The 21749-nt window shown below is 34.4% G+C and overlaps 1 protein-coding gene across 3 annotated transcripts in view; it reads left to right on the top strand.

The window, feature by feature from the left end:
- Positions 1-21749, top strand: part of CRY1 (cryptochrome circadian regulator 1) — a 93509-nt gene that overhangs the window by 28332 nt on the left and 43428 nt on the right. Inside the window, exon 2 of one of the 3 annotated variants that reach the window (XM_019835452.2) lies at positions 10124-10243. The exons of the other annotated variants lie outside the window; for them this stretch is intronic. Within the exon in view, the coding sequence (XP_019691011.1) occupies positions 10143-10243 (101 nt within the window). The 5' untranslated portion in view covers positions 10124-10142. The remainder of the gene's footprint in view (positions 1-10123; positions 10244-21749) is intronic. 3 annotated transcript variants of the gene reach the window in all.

Below are 21749 nucleotides of genomic sequence, written 5' to 3'. Positions count from 1 at the left end.
AAATTCATATAGTTTAAAATCTTATCAATTCAGAGTTTTCAGTCTTGTGGAAAAAAAGCATCATTAACTTTGTCATGTATCTATCAGACTAATAATCCTGCCAGAGAGTGAAGAGGGTATCTTGACATGAATTTATCAATGATTGTGTTTTTGTTTTTAGAACAAGCTTTGTTTTCTAGATGCTTCTAACCCTTTCTGTTAATTTCCAGGGTCGAATAATCAAACTTCCTATCTTGTAATTTTGGAATCTTCCCTACATATACATAGCTTTAAAAAAATCAAGCTTGGGGCATCTGGGTGGCTCAGTCAATGGAGCGTGCGACTCTTGATCTCAGGGTTGTGGCTTCAAGCTCCATGTTGGGTGTAGAGATTAATTGAAAATAAAATCTTTTAAAAATATATAGAAGATGTGAATATATATATATATATGTGTGTATATATGTATATGTATATCACATACATATACACACATTCATATAGTGGAATACTGCTCGGTGATTAAAAAGAATGAAATCTTGCCATTTGCAACAATGTGGCTAGAACTAGAGTGTATTATGCTAAGCGAAATAAGTCAGTCAGAGAAAGACAAATTATGATCTCACTCATATGTGGAATTTAAGAAACACAACAGATGAGGGGCTCAGTCGGTTAAGCATCTGATTTCCACTCAGGTCATGATCTCACAGTTCGTAAGTTTGAGCCCTGCTTTGGGCTCTGCACTGAAAGCTCAGAGCCTGGAGCCTGCTTCCGATTCTGTGTTTCCCTCTCTCTCTGCCCCTCCACCTCTCGTGCTCAGTCTCTCTCTCAAAAATAAATAAACAACAACAAAAAAAAAGAAATACAAAAGATGAACATAGGGGAAGGGAAGAAAAAATAAGATAAAAACAGAGAGGGAGGCAAACCGTAAGAGACCCTTAAACACATGGAACAACTGAAGATTTGCTGCTGGAGTGGAGGTAGGTGGGGGGATGGACTAAGTGGGTGATGGGCATTAAAGAGGGCACTTGCTGGGATAAGCACTGGGTGCTGTATGTAAGTGATGAATCACTGGGTTCTACTCCTGAAACCAGTACTCCACTTTAACTAACTTGAATTTAAATACATGAATTTAAAACTCACTCAACCTGAATATAGACTTGAGCTCTCATTAATTTTCTTGCCATGAGCATGATTTTCTAGAAAGGATTGTGTTGTCCTTGTTAGTGAGTGTGTGCGTTTTTAATTTTAGCTTTAACATTCTTTGTAAACAAAACTTTTTGTAAGTCTTTCTAGTTGGCATTTACCAATTATTGTTTACACTTACTATGTGACAGATACTTTGTAATTCTTTCTACTTGGCATTTTTTTTTTGTCTTTATAATATTTTTCAGTCTTGTCCAGTCAGTTCATATTTTTCAGTCTTGTCTACAAAAGCATCACTAAGTATTGTCCAGTAATTCTTACAATACATTATGGTGTTTATATAACTGTTTCCCCTGCTATATTGTAAATACTTGGAGAGCACCTAATCCAGTGATTCTAAATATGTATTTGAGTTGGATCACAAAACTCATACTCAGACATCAGTGGTTTGCACATTCCTGTGTTTTAAAGAGTTGGAAGTAGAACCCAGATCTTCTGATTATCAAATATGTATTCTTCTCCCTAAAATAGGAGTAACTTGGTATCCGTGTGGGAAAAAATAAATCTGTGACCTTACCTTGAACCATAACACAAAAAGTCAACTGTAGATGGATATGCTTTTAAAGAATAAAATGTAGGAAAGAATCTCTACGAGATAGAGGAGGTGAAGATTTCTCAAACATTAAGATGCATGCTCTCACGTGCACACACACATATTAACTGTAAGGGGAAATTTGATTAATTTCATTAAAATTAAGAACTTCTGTTAATCAAAAATAGCAATAGAAAAGTAAAAAGGCAAGCCAATATGAAGCCAGTAGGGGGAGATATTTGAAGAGCATATAACTGACAAGGAAATTGTATTAAGAATATATAAAGGACTAAAAGTCAGTAGGAAAACTACAGATAACTCTATAGAAAAATGGGCAGGAATTTGAATTGGCATTTCACAGAAGAGTGTATTCAAAAGACATGATTTGGATAGCCTAAAGACATGGTAAAAATTGCCCAGCCAAGTTATATGTTTGGAAAATATAAGTGAAAATCACAGTTGAAACACTATACCATCTTGATTGATTAGCTAAAATTAAAAGATCTGGCAGTACAAAGTATTGATGAAAATGTGGAACAGCTGGAACTTTAATACATTGCTATTAGAAGTGTGAACACTTAACACTTTGGGAAACTATCAGGCTTTTTGTTGAATGTTTACATTACCAATAACTCAGCCATTTCATTCCTAAGTATATACTCAATAGAAATTCATGAACATTTGTAGATGAGTGCACACTACATTTATAGCAACATTATTTGTACTAGCCCCAAACTGGAAACAACCCAAATGTCCATTAACAGTAAAATGGATAAATTATGGTATACACATATGTTGGAATACCATGAAAAAGGAACTAACTGCAGCTATACAAAATGACATGGATAAAACTTACAAATATGTTTAATGAAAAGTCAGAAACAAAAGGATATATATACCATATGATTACATGAACTAAAGTTCAAAACCAGGCAGAACTAATTTATGGAATTAGAAATGAGGAGAGTGCTTTTCTTTGTGATTTGGGAAGGGATGGGAGTGGGGAGTTTATCTAGATTGTTGGTTATGTTCTGTTTCATGACATAAAAGTGACTAATCACTTTTTAATATTGCTTTATAATATTTCTTGTGAAGTAACTTATGATTGGTATGGTTTATTGTATACTTGTTATATTTTAATTTTAAAAGCTTTTTAAAAGAGGTAGTATTGGGATAAACAATCCATTCAGTGAAGAAAGATTAGAAAGAAAGGGAAATTGTTTTTTTAAGAGTCATGGTGAGCAGTGCCTGGGTGGCTCAGTTGGTTAAGCTGCTGACTCTTGATTTCGGGTTAAGTGATGATCTCACGGTTTGTGAGTTTGAGCCCCATGTCAGGCTCTGTGCTCCTAAGCACGGAGCCTGCTTAGGATTCTCTCTTTCCTTCTCTCCCTGCCCTTCCCTAACTTGTGCATGTATGTGTGTGTGTGCATTCTCTTGTTTTCTCAAAATAAAAAAACTTTTAAAAAAATGTAAAAAACTTAAGAAAAATGGTTTCTGACTTCCTAAGAGTGGTTAAATTTAATCAAATGCCATAAATGTAATACACTGCATGACAAAAAAATGTTTTTTAATGTTTGTTTATATTTGAGAGAAAGAGAGACAGAGTGTGAGCAGGGGAGGGACAGATGGGGGGAGGGGCAGAGAGAGACAGGGACAGTCTGAAGCAGGCTCCAGGCTGCAGGCTGTCAGCACAAAGCCTGATATGGGGCTCAAACCCACGAACTGCAAGATTATGACCTGAGCCGTAGTCGGACGCTCAACCCACTGAGCCACCCAGGCACCCCCTGTATGACTTTTAAAGTGATAAAAAAAAAAAGGTGAGAACTTTTTCAAATCTAATGTAAATCTATACCTTTTGCCTTCCTCCTGCATAGTATAAGGGACCTAGAACATTTAAATTTCATTATTCCCTTATATAATTAAACTTAAAAAAAATGTTTATTTATTTTGAGAGAGAGAGAGAGCAACAGAGGGAGGGGCAGAGAGAGAGGAGAGAGAGAGAATCCCAAGCAGGCTTCATGCTTTCAGCTGCAGACCTCTAGGCGAGTCTTGATCCACCAACCTGTGAGATGGTGACCTAAGCTGAAATCAAGAGTCCGACACTCAACCAACTGAACCACCCTATAATTAAACTTTTGTTCTATGTTTTAATTCTATCATTAAAAAAAAACAATTCCACTAGGCATTATTACAATATTGTTTTGTCAAGTTTGAGTTCATTTATATTCACCCATATAGTTGCTACTTTTATTTTCCCTTTGTTGTTCTTACATATTAGACAGTCATCTGGAATCATTTCGCTTGGGCCTGAAAGGTATCATTTAGAATTTCCTTTAATGAGGTCTTTTAGAGTCAAACCCTTTTATCTTTTATCAAAATACATCTATGTATACTTGAAAGATATTTTCATGGATGTAGAATTTTAGATTCTGGGTTTTTTCCCCTAGCTTATTGAAAAATAGAATGCTGTGTTCTAGTTTTATTGTTGCTATTGAGGACTATTATTGTTGCTTTGAAGGTAATTTGTCATCTACCCCTATCCTTAGGTGCTTTGAGGATTTTTCTCATTGTATTTGAAAAATTATTCTGGGGAATTTTCTGAGGCCCAGGATAAGGGTGCCTTTCTCTAGAAAGAATTTGTATTTCTCAGTGGCATTAGAGTCACTTAAACTTAAGGTTTGAACTTCAGGGACACTTTAAATTTATGGTTTGAAGTTTCTTGGACCACCCTGATGATTTTTATTTGGGCTGTAAATATGCTGTAGGGCTGGTCAGTGCTTACAACTTATGAGTCTTTTTTTTTTGTTTGCTTATTTTTTCCAGTCCTTTTCTACTTGAATGCCAGGGTATCTCTCCACAAGGCATGGTGTGGAAGGAGGATTTTATTTCAGGTTTATTCATTCCCAAAGAAAGTATGTAGCATTTTGAAATCTTGGCTTAATGTTTTGGGTGTCTTCTTTTAGAAGAATCTTTCGTTGATCCTGAGTTTTGACTTTTGTCCCCCTTGTGTCATGAGGTGATCAAAACTGCTGTTCAAATTCTTTGGGATTAGCAAATTCTTTCAGGGCAAAAGGTGATCATGTGTTCTACTTAGCTTTTGGTTTGGTAATTCCTTATTGTCTTGTCTCAACTCTTAGCTGCCTTAAGATGTTTTTAATATATTAACCAATATTTTTTTATTTGTTTTTATTGGGAACAAGCATATAAATAAGCTAGTGCATTTCTTGAAATTACAACCCACTTACCTTTTTTTTGTGATTTAAATGTAAGTAGCATCTGTATTTTGCCCTTTTCATTCCTTATGTTGCTTACGTGTGTCTTCTCCCTTTTTGTTGTGATGAATTTAATCAGAGGTGAATTTTTTTCCTCTCCTTTTTTTTTTTAATGTTTTTTTTATTTTTGAGAGAGAGAGAGAGAGAGAGAGTACACATGAGAGAGGGACAGAGGATCTGAAGCAGGCTTTGTGCTGGCAGCAGCAAACCCAATGCAGGGCTCAAACTCGTGAACTGTGAGATCATGACCTGAGCCAAAGTTGAACGCTCAACCAACTGAGCTGTCCAGGTGCCCCTGATTAATTTTTCTTAATTGAAATAGCTGACACATAATGTTATATTAGTTTCAGGTGTACAACAGTGATTTGACAAGTCTGTACATTATGCTGTGCTGACCACAAGTGTAGCCACCATCTGTTACCATACAACACTATTACAGTACCATTGACTATATTCCCTATGCTGCACCTTTTATCCCCATGACAGAGGTTGACTAATTTTTTTAATATAATTTGTTGTAAAGTTAGCTAACATACAATGTATACAGTGTGCTGTTGGTTTTGGGGGTAGATTCCCACTTACATACAACACCCAGTCCTCATCCCAACAAGTGCCCTCCTGAATGCCCATCACCCATTTTCTATTCTTCCCCACCCTGTCATCAACCCTCAGTTTGTTCTCTGAGTCTCTTATGGGTTTGCCTCCCTCTCTGTTTGAAACTGTTTTTTCCCCTTCCCTTCCCCTCCCCATGGTCTTCTGTTAAGTTTCTCAAGATCCACAAATGAGTGAAAACATATTTGTCTTTTTCTGACTGACTTATTTCACTTAGCATAATAACCCTCCAGTTCTATCCATGTTGTTGCAAATGGCAGGATTTCATTAATTCTCATTTCCAAGTAGTATTCCATTGTATATATATATATATATATATATATATATATATATATATATATATATCACATCTTCTTTATCCATTCATCAGTTGATAGACATTTAGGCTTCTCCCATGATTTGGCTATTGTTAGAGGTTGATTAATTTTACCATCTTTTCAGAGAACTAACTTATGTGGTTATTGATCTTCTCTATTGTAGGTTTTCAATTTCATTAATATTTATTATTTTTATTCTTTTATCTTTTTCTTACTCTGACTTCTTGGGGAACATGCCTAGCCTTTTAATTTGTAGATTTTTTTCTACTAATGTAAACATTTAGCTGTGTAAATATACCTTTAATTGCTACTATAGTTGTAGCCCACAAGTCTCTTTAATGTATGTTCATTATCATTTAGTTCAAAATATTGTCTAAATATTATTATGGTTTGTTTCATTAGTTCTTGAGTTATTTAGAAGTATTTTTTAATTTATAATATTTATAACACATTTCAAACGTAGAGAATTTGTCTATCTCTTTAGGGTTAATTTTTAGCTTAAATACATTAGTGTAAGAGAATATGCTCTGTATTGTTTAAATTTCTTGAAGTTTGTTTAGACTTTATTTTTTTATTTTTTACTTCTTATTTATTTTAATGCTTATTTATTTTGGAGAGAGAGAGAGAGAGAGAGAGCATGAGTAGGGGAGGGGCAGAGAGAGAGACACACAAAATCTGAAGCAGGCTCCAGGCTCCGAGCTGTCATTACAGAGCTCAACCCAGGGCTCGAACTCGGGAATGGTTGAGATCATGAACTAGCCTGAAGTCAGACGCTCAGCTGACTGAGCCACCCAGGCACCTCTTGACTTTTTTTTAAAGTCCCAATATATGGTCAGTTTTTTAAAAATATGTATATTACTTTTCTCTCCTTGTCTATTATAATTATTAGATGGAGGGTTTTTTTTTTTTTTTCTTTTCATTAGGTCATAATTGCTAATGTGTTGTCCATATCTTATGTAATCATCTTTGGTCTGGTAGTTATCGCAGATATTATCAAAAAATTGTTGAAATGTCCCCAATTTAATCATGAGTCTCTCTTTGAAGTCCTGTCACTTTTTACTTTATACACAGGAAGTTATTAGATGAATGTTCTGGTAAATTGAGGCTTTTAGTTTTTATCATTATGAAATGTGATGGAAATAGGTGTAAAATATATATATATTGTTAGATAATTATTATATTTTCTTGGCAAATTGAAGTGTTCATCATTATGAACACTGCCTTCTTGCCTTCTTTATACTATTTTTCCTTAAAGTCCATTATGTGTGTTAATACAGTAGTAGCAGCTTTTTTTGTATCCTTCTGTTTTCAGTTTAGAACCTTTGGTTTTAGATGTCTATGAAAAACAGCATATTTTAGGTTAATATGTCTGACAATTTTTGTTTTTATTTTATTTTATTATTAATTTAAAAACACTTTTTAATTTTTTTTTAGTTTGTTTATTTTGAGAGAGAGGGGGGAGAAGGAGCAGAGAGAGAGAGAGAGAGAGAGAGAGAGAGAGAGAGAGAGAGTGAGTCCCAAGTAGGCTCCATGCTGTCAGCACAGAGCCCGATGTGAGGCTCAAACTGATGAACCATGAGATCATGACCTGATCTAAAATAAAAAATCAGACACTTAATTGACTGAGCCACCCATGTGCCCCCAATTTTTATTTCTTAATTAAAGCTTATTTACATTTGTTATAATTACCAAGGTATTTGGATTTATATCCACCATCTTATTTTGTGGGTTTTTTTCTGCCTGTTTTTTATCTTCCCTTCTTTAAAATGAATTGTTGTAACTTTTTTCCAATTCTTCCTAACAGCTTCAAATGATACATAATTTTAACTATTCTTTTAGTATTTATCTGAGAAATTACTACAGGCACATTAATCAATATCTAAAGTTAATAACTATGCTCCTTTTTAAATAATACAAGGCCCTTGAAACACCATTTTAAAGTCCAGTTCGTTTCCTGACTTATACTAATTCTATCTCTCTCTTTTTGCTTTTAAAAATATCCAAAATACATTATTCTTTGTTGTCTTATAAGGCTAGTGTTTATTTATCTACATATTTACCACCTCTGTGTCCTTTATTCCTCCTAGCATCTCCAGTCTTTCACTTAGAATCACTTTCTTTTATCACTAATAATATCTTTTTGATCTTACACAGTGAAGGACTGCTAGTGGCACACTCAAGTTTTGTTTGTCTGAAAGTACTTTCTGTCCTTATTTACACTAGGTATAGAATTCTAGGTTGACAGTTATTTTCTTTCTGTGTATTAGAGATACAGTAGAGTCTGCCATTCCTGCTGTTATCTTATTGAGGTTATTATTATTATTTTTGTTGTTTAATTTTAAATCTTCTCTTTCTCTGATATGTTCTTCAGTTTTTCAATGATGGGTCTAGGTGTGAGTTTTTTCACATTTATTCTTCTTGATTTGTAAGCCTCTGTGAACCTGTGAATTAGTATCTTTTATCAGTTCTGAAAATTTCTCAGCTGTTACTTTTCAAATAGTTCTCTTATCTCATTCTCCTTTCAGAACTGTATTTGTACACTTGTTAGATGTTTTCACTGTATTCTTAACATCTTGTTCATATTTCCCAGTCTGTTTCTCTATTTCATTTTGTAAAATTTCTTTTTCATGTTTTAAAAAAGATTTTTTACTCCCTAAACTTACTGTTTTTGGTTCTTGCTTGTTTGTTTGCTTTTTTTTTTTAACTTTAAACATGTCAATTTAATTATATTGGCTCTGCTTTCAAAATGTATACAAGCTCAGACCATATCTCATACCTATATATTAATCATCTTGACCAAAGCTACCACATAGAATGTTGCAGTAGTTTCCTTTTAGAATTCCCTGGTTCTTCCTTTCTTCCCTTTTAACCTGTTATGATTCTTCATAATCATAAGTAAGATTAATCCTCTCATTACATCTCAGGGTAAAGAGTGATGTCCATACAATACTTTATAAGATACTGTGTGTACTGGAACTTGATAACTTTTAAATTTAATTTCTTAGCACTTACCTTTCATTCTCTATGCTGTAGTCATACTGGTCTCTTGAGTATTCTTTTAAAGATATTATGCATATTTTTCAACTGGATTGTACATATGCTGTCCCCTCTGCACAGAATGTTTTTCTTCCAGCATGGCTTGCTCCCTCATTTTCCTTCAGCCCTTTACATTAGTGTTCCATTATCACTGAGCATTTACCCCTACAGTCTTATGTAAAATAGCAGTCTCTATTCCTTTATTTTCTAAAATCGTTATTCCCTCTTTAATTGTGTTATTCAGCTATTACTGTCTGACTGATTTCTTTATTATCCTAGGAGGAGAGTTTGAATAAAATAGCCTGTTGAAGCACTGAAGTCCAGCATGAAATCAACTCAGTCATTGATTAATTAATGGTATTGGCCTGTATTTTAGAAGCCTGCCACAGGCAAAGGTTAATAATTCTGTAAAGGAAAATATCTGCAGTTTTTTTAATGCATAATGTTTGGCATGTGGTCAAAAGTAACAAGGCATACTAAAAGATAAGAAATGACTGAAATCAAGAAGAAATTAATTAGCAGCAGATGCATAAGAAATCCAGATATTAATCATGTACTTTAAAACAATTATCATTAGTATTTTTAAGAAATTGGATAAAGGAGAATCTTGGAAAAGAGCTGTGCAAGTAGTCAAATAGAATATTAGAAATGAAAAAAATACAACAGCTGAAGTTGGTAACTCAATGAATAGGTTGAACAGAGGATTATATGTAGCTGAGAAAAGAATTAGTGAAATTGGAAGATAGTTCAGAAGAAAATAACCACTCTGAAGCAGACACATTAGGTTGGAAAATATACAAGAGTGTGAGAGACATATGGGTAATGGCAAAGAGGTCTAACATATTTGTATTGAAATTCCAGGAGAAGAGGAAAGAAAATCATCCAAGAGTAGCAGATCAAATGTGAAGAATATTCTAAAAGAGATTGGTCAGGCAAAAGAAAAAGTGATCCTAGATAGAAATATAGAAAGATACAAAGAGTGATAGAAACTGTTAGGACGTGGATACTGAATGAATAAATGAATACCAGCTGTTCAAAGCAATATCTTTTGTATATGTGTATATGTTAAATGGAGTTACTATATTCTAAGGTCTTGCATCATTAGAGAATCAATAATAATACTAATTTATATTGGACTTTTAAGAAATTAGGATGCATATTTTGATTTCTAGGTAACCTCTAAAAGAAGTTATGACTAACAATCTAAGAATGGAGGAAAATGGCATAATAAAAAATAATTTAAAAGAAGGCAAGAAAGGAAGCATAGAACAAGTTGAACAAATATTAAGAAGGTAAATTTAAACTTATGTATGTCAGTAATTCTATTAATTGTAAACGGACCACATTTTCCAATTAACAAAGATTGTTTGAATTAGAAAATAAAACTAACTATGAGAGTGAGCTATGAAATTTCTGTTTTGGAAGTCAAACCAGTATATTAGCAATTTCATGTGGTTCAACCCAAAATACACTGCTTATAAGAAATACACTTTAAATATGGAGATTAAAATGGACTGAAGTTAAAAAAGCATCATAAAAGATATGCCCTTGCATACACTAATAGAAAGCTGGTATGGTGTTACTAAGATCAGATAAAGTAGAATTTAAAGCAAGAAGCATTTTTATTAGAAATAAAGAGGGATATTTCATGGTTATTAAAATGGTCAGTCCTCTAGGAAGATATAACAGGTCTAAATTTTATGTGTAAAATGTACTGTCAAAATACAAAAAGCCAAAACTGATAAAACTAAAAAGAGAAATAAACTCATAATCTCAGAGGGAAATATAAGTATGGTTCTTTTAGTAACTAACAGAACAAGCAGACCAAAAATCAGAAGTTGTAAAAGATTGGAACAAAACAAAAGATTGGAACTGTGTGATTAACAGCCTTGACTTAATTCACATGGAGCATTTTTTCCAACACCTACAGGATGCACATTCTTTTCAAGTGCACATTGAAATGTAACAAAATTAATTGTATCCTGGGTTATAAACCAAGTCTTGTATTTCAAAACATTGAAATAGCGGAGAATGTGTTTTTAATCACAATGAAATAAGGTAGGAATTAACAAAAACAAAAATAGAAAACCCCCAAGCGCTGATAATTAAGCAATATTCTTACAAATAATTTATGGGCCAAACAGGAAATTAGTGGAAATTTGAAAACATTTTGAACTAATGGCGTAGGACAATGGCAATGGCATGTTAAAATTTGCGGAATACAGCTACAGTGGTGCTTAGATTGGCATTTCTGACCCTAAAAGCATATAATTAATAAGAACAAAACTGAAAAATCTTTTATGTCCAAAAAGTTGAAAAAATCCGAGAAAATAAACTGAAATAAAGTGAAAGAAAATAAATATAAACCAAAAAATTGAAACTGAATGCTTTATTTCCACCCCTTGAAACGAGCAGAAGAAAACAAACAACAAAATCCCCAAATCCTCTTCATCCTGTATTCACATCTCAATAAATAGGAATTTCATCCTGGCATGTATTCTGAATTTGGAATCAACTTCTCTCTTTTGTCTATAACTTAAGTTTAATCTGTCAAGTGATCAAATGGGGTTTACCTCAAAAATATATCCAGAATTTTAGTCACTTCTCATCTTCATTGATTACAGTCTGGCCTAAACCATCATCACCTCTTACCTGGATAACTGCTATAATTTCTTAATTGATTCCTTTGTCCCCACTCTACCCAGCTCCTCACACAGTAGTCAAAGTGGCCTTGTAAAACTTTGTCACTCTTCTCATAGCTTTTCAAGTCACTTTCCATTTCTCTAAGCATGTAAGACAAAGAAAGCCCTTAAAATGGCCAAGGAGTCCCTAAATAATTAGCTTACCTGGTCTTATTTTTTGCCTTCTCCTTGTCCCTTATCTTACTGCAACCACACCGGCCATGTCTGTTTTCCTCAGACTTGCCATTGAACATTTGGGCCTTTGTGCTTGCCTTCCTTTCCCCAAATATCCACATGGCTTACTGTCTTACTTCAGAACTCTGCTAAGTATTACCTTATTAATGAAATCTTTGTAAATCAGCCCATAAAACAGCAATCCCCATTCCCCATACTTGGCACACCCTACTTTGTATTTTTCTCTGTAATGTATGCCTGACACTCACGTATTGTTAAATAAATAAGTGCATGGATGGAACTATTGAAGTGGTTATTACCATAGTGGAGAGGTGGAAATAATATTGATGTGGGAAAGAACTTTCCAAATGTATTTATTTCAAGATATGATGCTCTGACTCATCCATTTTGTTTTGTTTTTATGTTGAAATAATTTTAGACTTAGAGTTGCAAAAATAATACAAAAGTTTACTATATAACCTTCACCCAGGATCTGTTAATCTTAACACCTTACATAACCATAGTACAATTAAGAAATTAGTATTGGTACATTACTGTTAACTAAACTATAGACTTTATTTGGATTTCACCACTTTTTCCACTAATGTTTTCTGTCCCAGAGTCCAGTCCAGAATTCCATACTACATTTAGTTGTCCTGTCTCTTTAGTTTCCTTTACCCAGTGACAATTTTTCAGTCTTCATTTATCTTTCATGACCTTGAGACTTAAAAGCAATTGGGCCATCATTTTGTAGAATGTCCCTTAATTTCGAATTCTCTGATGTTTTCTCATGATTAGATTGAGGTTATGTATATTTGAAAAATACCAGAGGTAGTTTGGATTTCTCATATCAGGAGAGACATGGTATCAGTATGTCTTATTTCTGGTGATATTAATCTTGATCATGTAGTTAAGCCAGTGTCTGCCCAATTTCTCCATTGTAAAATTACTTTTTTCTCTGTAATTAATATTTGGGAGGAGGTAACTTTGAAGCTATGTAAATATTCTTTCTCACACTTTCAGGCATTAATTTTAGTATTTATCAATGGATCTAGCCTGAAGCAGTTGTTATATGATATTCTAATCATGACTTTTCATTCCTTCTGTACTTTTTAGTTGGAATTCTTATGTAATGAAGAGTTGTTCCTTCTTCCCCATTTAATTATTCAATAATTTATTTATAAAAGAATGCACTCATGAGTATTTGTTATATACTTTGGGTTATAAGTCTATTACTATCACTATTTATTGTCCGACTTTGGTACACATCCTATTTTTTCAACATGCACCCATTTGATTTCTTTTTTTTTTTTTAATTTTATTTTTAATTTTTTAAAATTTACATCCAAATTAGTTAGCATATAATGAAACAATGATTTCAGGAGTAGATTCCTTAATGCCCCTTATCCATTTAGCCCATCCCCTCTCCCACAACCCCTCCAGTAACCCTCAGTTCTCCATATTTATGAATCTCTTCTGTTTTGTCCCCCTCCCTGTATTTATATTATTTTTGTTTCCCTTCCCTTATGTTCATCTGTTTTTCTCTTAAAGTTATCATATGAGTGAAGTCATATATTTTTGTCCTTCTCTGACTAATTTCACTTAGCATAATACCCTCCAGGTCCATCCACATAGTTGCAAATGGCAAGATTTCATTCTTTTTGATTGCCGAGTAATATTTCATTGTATATATATACCAAATGTTCTTTATCCATTCATCCATTGATGGACATTTGTGCTCTTTCCATACTTTGGCTATTGTTGATAGTGCTGCTATAAACATGGGGGTGCATGTGTCCCTTTGAAACAGCACACCTGTATCCTGTGGATAAATGCCTAGTAGTGCAATTGCTGGGTCGTAGAGTAGTTCTATTTTTAGTTTTTTGGGGAACCTCCATACTGTTTTCCAGAGTGGCTGCACCAGCTTGCATTCCCAGCACCCATTTGATTTCTATTGAGTATTTGCCTACTTTCTGGCATCATGAGATGGTGCAGCTCATCTTGTATTTTCCTTGCTCAGCTCTGGAAGCAGCCATTGCTCTGTGGAACCCTAGTTCTTTATTGGAGAAGGATGTTTAGAAACGAAGATCTGGGTGCATGTTTCATCTTTGATAGTCTTTTTTCTCTGCTGGCACTTTTTTTTTTTTTCCATAGTCCTCTCACTGTGAAAACCTCTGAAAAACTTGAATTATATCTAGAATGAAATTAGTATTATTAGGAGAAGAGAACATTCTGGTAGGAATATCAGAAAGCCAGTAGTATATGTAGCTCTGTCATTTGCTTTTGTACATGTGTTGAACAGATTTTATTTGGTTCCACCTTAATCCTCTAAAGCCCAGAAGTAGATTTTAAATGTGATTTTTGGCCTATCCTCATGGTGTCACAATGCAGTGTTTTCTAAAAATACACATGAAATAGTAAGAGTCCTAGATTTCAGATACCTTTATGTGATTTGGGGATTTAGGGATGCATAAATTACAGAGCCTTATGCTAGTGTAAGTCAACCTCAGAAGTTCAAAAATATTTCAGGTAAAAACCAATTTAAACTGCTGTCATAAAGTGCTAGGATAGGTACTATAAGACCCAGATCAGTCATATTCTTTGTAAAACTTTAGGGGATATTTCTCAGCCTTATTGCCTTCCTTTTATGTGTCCTTTAACAATAAGGACTTAAATAATACAGTGTATTAATTACTATAATAATAAATTTGCCTATCTTCTTCTTTTTAAACTTGGAGGCTTTGAGGACTAGAATTCTGGATTTATTTTTTGGGTCATATGTAGGTGTCCAAATGTCAGTTGTATAAATGAAAGACTACACTTCAGAATATGTGGTTCTACATTTTATTAGGTTGGTGATAATTAACTCTCAAATATCTCTAAAAAGAGTAAAAGTTAATGTGAATCTAAATTAGTTTCTTTACCAAATAAGAAATGGTAATATACTTTGGGTTCATTTAGTTTTACTTCATACATTCTCTAAGCATAGAACAAGTTCTGTATATATTTATATAGCATGTGTATAGCTTATAACCCACTTATTAGTAATTAAATGAAACTGACCCTTTTTTGTTACTGAAAACTTAGGATTCTTAAATTTTGGTTGGATTGTTTCTTCCTACCTCCTTCTCTCCCTTATGTTGACCCTCTTACCATCCTATCCCCCACTCCATCTCTCTTTATCTCTTGCTCCTCTGTGCCATCATTCTTCACTTTTTTGTCCCATATATTATTGGCTTCTATCATGTGTCCTTACTTCTTTACTCCATGTGTCATTGCATCATTATTCCATTTATCTGTCCTTCCTCCCCCTTTCCTTCCATCAGTCAATCTATCCATCCTTCCTTCTAGGAAAATATACATCTGTCCCTTGCTTCTATCTCTCCAGACTTCATTCCATCTTTTTTCTTTTTCCTTTTCTCTTCAGCCTTCTTTCTGCCCTTCTGTCATTCCTTCTGTTCATTCAAAGTGAAGGTCCTTTTTTCCACTGTTTTTCTTTTCCTTTATGTAGTCTTTTGACTACCATTTGTGTGCTGATGACTTCCATTATTATATTTTCAACCCCTACTTCTACCTTGAACTCCAGATTTAGTAATCCCATTTCCTTTGCTATATTATCTCTTAAATTTCTATTCAGATTCCAATTGTTCATATCATTTTCACCATTATTACCACTCTTATCTATGCCACCATCATCTCTTTTCTAGAGAAGTATAGTAGCCTCCTAAGTGGTCTCCTGTTTCTGCCCGTTGCCTGATTACCCATTTCCTACCCAGAAGTCCAGGTGATTATTTTAAAAGTTAAATCACATCGTGTCCCAACCTCTGCTTAAAACTGTTCAAAAGATTCCTATCTAATTCAGAGTGCAAGTTAAAGTCTCTATGTGATTTGACATCTAGTGCATCCTTAATACCATTTTCTTATTATTATTTCCCCTCAATGATTAGTCTCCAAGCATATTTTTTGTTCCTCAAACATGAGACCTGATGTGTCTGAGCCTTTACCCTCTATGGATAGTCTCCTTTTTCAAATATCTGTATAGGTCATTTACTCTCTTAAGTGTTTCTCTCTGCACACATGACATCTTTGTTCTTTCATACAAAAAAATAAATTTAATGAATGCAGTGAGCAAAGGAGGCAAAAACTCCACTCTTGTAGAACTTACATCTAGATGGGAATGGGAGACAAGTAATAAATATAAAAATGATATATATTAGTATGTAAGAGATGGCACATGTTAAAAAGAAAAGTATAGCAAGAAAGGGGTTCTGGATTACTAGGGGCAGAAGTGAGGGGAGGTCAATTTTAAATATGATTAGTCAGGGCATCACTTCAGAAGTGACCTTTGAACTCAAAGACCTGAAGAAAGTGAGGAATTGAACCATGTAGATACATGAGGAAAGTGTATTCTAGGTGGTAAGAATAGCCTATGCAAAGGCACTGATATAGGAGCCTTTCTGTCATATCCATGGGATCCCAAAGAACATCTGTATCTAGAACAAAGGAAAGGAAAGGGGGGGACTAGTAGGAGATGGAGTTAGAAAACGATTGCCCATATTCATCCTGTGGAGCCTAGAAGGTCATTTTAAGGACTTTTTTTTTTTCAATGGGATGGAAGTCATTGCAGTTAGAGGGTTTTTTCATGACTACTTGGTGTTTGAATGAAGACTGGGGGGCTGTGGGGACAAGTATGGAAACTGTGAGATCAGATAGAAGGCCACTGTAATAGTCTAGGTCAGAAATGATGGAGGATTGAACCAGAGTGGTAGCGTAAATGTAGTGAAAAGTAGTTATATTCTGGATGTATTTTGGAGGTACATCTGATAAGATTTGCTGAAGCTTTACATGTGGACTATGAAAGAAAATGGAGTCAAGGACAACATGGTACTGCTCACCAATATCCAATTCACCTTACCTGGGCATATGAGACATTTCACTTTATATCTCCCTTTGCTGTTTGGGGAGCCACATAACTAGTTACAGACAATGAATTGTATAAGGACGTGCTTGGCCGAGGCAGGGTAGAGCCCCTATATGCTTCGCTGGTTCTTCTCTTGCTATGAAGGAGGCCTTGTGTTGAAATTATAGGGCCCGCAAGATTAAAGGAACTGGGATGGTAAATAAAGTCACTATTTAGAGGATAGCTGCCTGGAGTTGCAGTGAACTTTTTTTTGGTAAAGCTACTGATTTGAGGGTTGTTTGCTACCCAACATAAGCATATCCTATTCTGACCAATCAGGTGACACTTTGGCCTGAGTAACTTGAAGGATGGAATCATCACTAACTAAAATTAGGAGACTGTGTGAAGTGAGGGGATTTTCTTTTTCCTTTTTTCTTTCTTTCTTTCTTTCTTTCTTTCTTTCTTTCTTTCTTTCTTTCTTTCTTTCTTTCTTTCTTTCAGAGAGAGAGAGAGAGAGAGAGAGAGAGAGAGCATGAGCCCAGGGGAAAGAGTTGGGGGGTTGGGGGGAGAGAGAGAGAGAGAGAGGGAGAGAGAATGAATCTTAAGCAGGCTCCACACTCATGGATCCTGCCGTGGGGCTTGATCCCACCACCGTGAGATCAGGAGGTAGACATTCAACCAACTGAGCCACCCAGGCACCCAGGTTTATGGGGATTTTCAAAGGAAGATATTGAATAGGTTGTAGGATATAAAAAAAGAAAAATCCTGTGACCAATCTATATGAAATCAAACTCTCCTCCACTATCCCTCTACTCTATTTTAGTTTTTCTCCATAGAAGTTGTCACAATTGAAATACAGTACAGTGGTCCAAGAGCTTAGAATCTGGAGCCAGGTAGGCTGAATGTTTTTTTTTTTTTTTTTTAATGTTTATTCTTGAGAGAGAGAGAGAGAGACAGAGCATGAGTGGGGGAGGGGCAGAGAGAGAGAGAGGGAGGAAGGGAGACACAGAATCTGAAGCAGGCTCCAGGCTCTGAGCGGTCAGCACAGAGCCTGACGCAGGGCTCGAACCCATGAACTGTGAGATCATGACCTGAGCTGAAGTCAGACGCTTAATCAACTGAACCACCCAGGTGCCCCTGAATGGGTTTTAAATCTTAGTTTTGCTACTTTTCTTTTCATGGGTTTTGGGAAAATTACTTAACAGCTCTATGCCTCAATTTCCTTATTTGTAAAAACCTATATCAAAATGTTGTGTATGTGTGCATCTAAGTGCTTAGAGCAACATCTGATAACACACCTTCTGAATGTTTGTAGCTATCATCATCATCATCATCATCATCATCATCATCATCCTGAAAACTCATGAGACTAGGCACTTAATTTTGTTTTCTTCTGTATCCTAGGGACCACAACAATGTTAGAAGACTTTCAACAAGTTTTTAGATGGATAGATGGATGGATAGATTGCATTAGGTGACTATCACTTTTTGCAGTAATGTCAGTGTGGGAAAGATCTTGACCATTGGCCAAAGTGTAGACCTGTATGACATATGCTAGGTCATAGATTTAGAAAAAAAAAAGGAATTTTTTTGGCATTATTAGTCTTCCCCCCAACATATGAAAATTGAAATTTTATTAAGTGAAAACTGAAATTTTATTAACTTTCCCCCAGCTTTATTGAGATATAACTGTGACATAAAACTTGTCTTTTTCTGAAGGAGAAAAATTTCAAATAGTACTATTAAGACTACAGAAAAGAATTATACATAGATCTGGGACAGCATGCTTTTGACCACATGTTGGACAGATTTTTTGTAGTTGTATGTAAATCCTTTAAAGCCCACAAGTACATCTTATCCTAATTGTGTTCTAACCTGGCAAAGTCTCAATGCAGTGGTTTCTAAAATTAGACAAGGAATAATAAGAGTTCTAAATTATAAATAGCTTTGTGTGATATTTGAGTTCAGAGAGGCATAAGTTACACAGATTGTATTAGTGTAAATTGATTCTAGGAATTAAGTGAGTTAAGCCCTATTATTACTTCAAATAATGTTTCTGTATATTTCTGTTTTTTATGTTGATAGTATTGATACTCCTATCATCTGTAAATAATCATGCTTTTGTTTCTCCCCCCGCCCCCAGCCTTATACCTTTTATCTCTTGCTCTTTTACTTCACTAGTTAGGTTTCCTAGCCAGGTTGAATAGAAGTGATGATAGCAGACCTCCTTTTCTTCTTCCCAATCTAAAAGAAGTGCTTCCAACATTTTACTATTAAATATGTTTTCTGTAAGTATTTTTTTGGATGCCCTCATTCACGTTAAGGGTGTTACCTTCTAGTCCCAGTTTACTGAGGGTAAATGGAAATTGAATTTAGTGACTATTCTTTCCACATCTGTTCAATTAGTAATACAATTTTTTTCTTTTATTCTGTGAATGAGGTGAATTGCACTAACCAATTTTTAATATTAAACTAATCACTTGTCTGAAGATAAGCCCAACTTGATTGTGATGTATATTTTTTATATTTTGCTGGATTTGGTTTGCTGATTAATGTGCTTAATATGCTTGTGAGTGAGATTAGTTTATAATTTTCCTTTTGTTTTTTGTTTTGTTTAAATTTTTATTAATGTTTATTCATTTTTGAGAGACAGAGCGCAAGTGTGGTGTGGCAGAGAGAGAGGGAGACAGAATCTGAAGCCGGCTCCAGGCTCTGAGCTATCAGCACAGAGCCCAGTGCAGGGCTCAAACTCATGAACCATGAGATCATGACCTGAGCCAAAGTTGAATGCTTAACCGACTGAGCCACCCAGGCGCCCCTGTAATTTTCCTTTTGTACTGTCTTTGTCCAGTTTTGCTGTTAAGGTAAATTTAACCTCATAAAATGAGTCAAAGAGTATTCCTTTTTTGTCTATCCTTTGTATGAGATTAGACTCCTCTATAAAATTAGAGTTATATATTCCTTGAAAGTTTAGTAAAATTTTTCTGTGAAACTGACTGGCTCTTATGCCTTGCTTGTAAGATTTTTAACCACTGATTCAGTTTTTAGTGGCTATAGAACTATTCATGTTCTGTTTTTGCTTTTGAGTCAGCTTTGGTAAGTTTTAAATTTCTTCTTGAGTCAGTTTTAGTGAGGAATTTATCCATGTCACCTAAGTGTTTAATTTATTGGCATAAATTTGTTCATATTATCTAATTTTCTGTTTAATTCTGGCAGTATCTGAGATTATATCTCCTTCTTTGTTCTTAATATTGCTTATTTTGCCTTCTCCCCTTTTCCCCCTTAATTATCTCTTCAAATAATAAATTTTGGCTTTGTTTTATTATGCATTTGTATTCTGTTCACAAATTATGTTATCATTTCTTTCTATTTCTTTTTTTTTTTTAGGATTTATTCTGTTTTGCTAACTCAATTTCAAGTCTTCTAATAAAGCATTTAAGGCTATACATTTTCTTCTAATACCACTTTTTTTGTTTTGCATTCTTCACATTCTAGATATATTTTCTTCATTATCATTCAGCTCTAGGTATTTTCTAAAATCCATTATGATGTTCTTTGTCCCATAAATTGTTTAGAAAAGTGTTTTTTAAATTTCAAGTATAAGAAAGTTACCAATTGTTTTAAATTTAAGTATGGTGTTATAACCTAGTATAAGGCCATTTTTTCATAAATAAGCCATGTACACTTGAATATATATTCTTTCCTTATTAGGTATAATTGTATTCTGGCTGCTGTATATACTATGTCTTTGGTTTTGTGTGGTTTCAGTAGGATGTGTCTAGATATAGATCTGCTGTCTCTGTTTCTTAACTCTCCCTCTCTATATCTCTGCCCATTTCTATCTGTTCTTTATTTCTGTCTTTACTTCCCCCACCATCTCTGTCCTACTCCACATCTCCTAACCCATGTCCCTCTCTTTCTTATCCGATTTGGGATTTGTGACCTGCTTGAATTGGTACTTGTAGCAATTCCACATAATTCTCAGTCATCTTCAGGCCTCTCATTCTGCAACTCACATTAAGTTCTTGTTTCTTTGAGTATTTTGTGATTATTTGATTAAGTTTTGATGGAACTTTTTTTGTGTGTGGAAATTGAGGCATGGGTTTGAATCTAGAGAGGATTTGTAATGTCTTTTAACAGTTATTTCAGATCACAACCAATCTGGGACCCCTTTAAATGCAATGATATGCTTGAGGTGTTTAGGGCCACTTAAACTCCATGAATTGGCATTGAGATTATACTTTTGGGGAGGAGGGGAGCACAAGTTTTGTTTTTTTAAAATAAGTTTTAAAAAAATAATTTTAGATGTATAGAAAATATACAAAGGTAGTACAGAGTTCCTATGTTTCTGTACCCAGTTCCCCCTAATATTAACATCTTATACACTATCTTATAAGTGCTAACTAAACTCCAGACATTATTCAAATTTCCACTAATTTTTTTTTTCTATTCCAGAATCTGTTCCAAGATACTACACAGACATTCAGTTATATGCCTCCTTAGTCTATCCTCTGTGACAGTTTCTCAGGTTTTTCTTGTTGTTGTTTTTTTCTTGATGACCTTTATGTGAGCACTGGTTATGTATTTTGTTAACTGGCCTTCAGTTTAGGTTTGTCTGATGTTTTTCTCATGATTAGACTGGGGTATGGGTTTTGTAAAAAAATTCCACAGTGTTAAAATGTTTTTCTTATCACGTCATGTCAGGATGTACAGGATATCGACCTGATGTGATGTTTACTCTGATTATGTGGTTAAGGTGGTGCTTGCCAGGTTTCTCCACTGTAACGTTACAGTTTTATCCCTTTCCATCCAGGAATGGGAGATTTTGTTTTCTCTCAACCCAGACTGAGAAGAGATAGTTAAGTTTCCTTGTTGCTCTATGCTGTAACTTGAGCTTTATGTCTTATTTATTTATTTATTTATTTATTTATTTTATTTTATTTTTATTATTACTATTTTTTTTTTATTTTTTTTTTCAACGTTTTATTTATTTTTGGGACAGAGAGAGAGACAGAGCATGAACGGGGGAGGGGCAGAGAGAGA

The sequence above is a fragment of the Felis catus genome, chromosome B4 (genome assembly GCF_018350175.1).
Source record: "Felis catus isolate Fca126 chromosome B4, F.catus_Fca126_mat1.0, whole genome shotgun sequence".
NCBI lineage: Eukaryota > Metazoa > Chordata > Mammalia > Carnivora > Felidae > Felis > Felis catus.
Note: the sequence above shows the minus strand (reverse complement) of the source record. Positions and strands in the feature narration are given on the sequence as shown.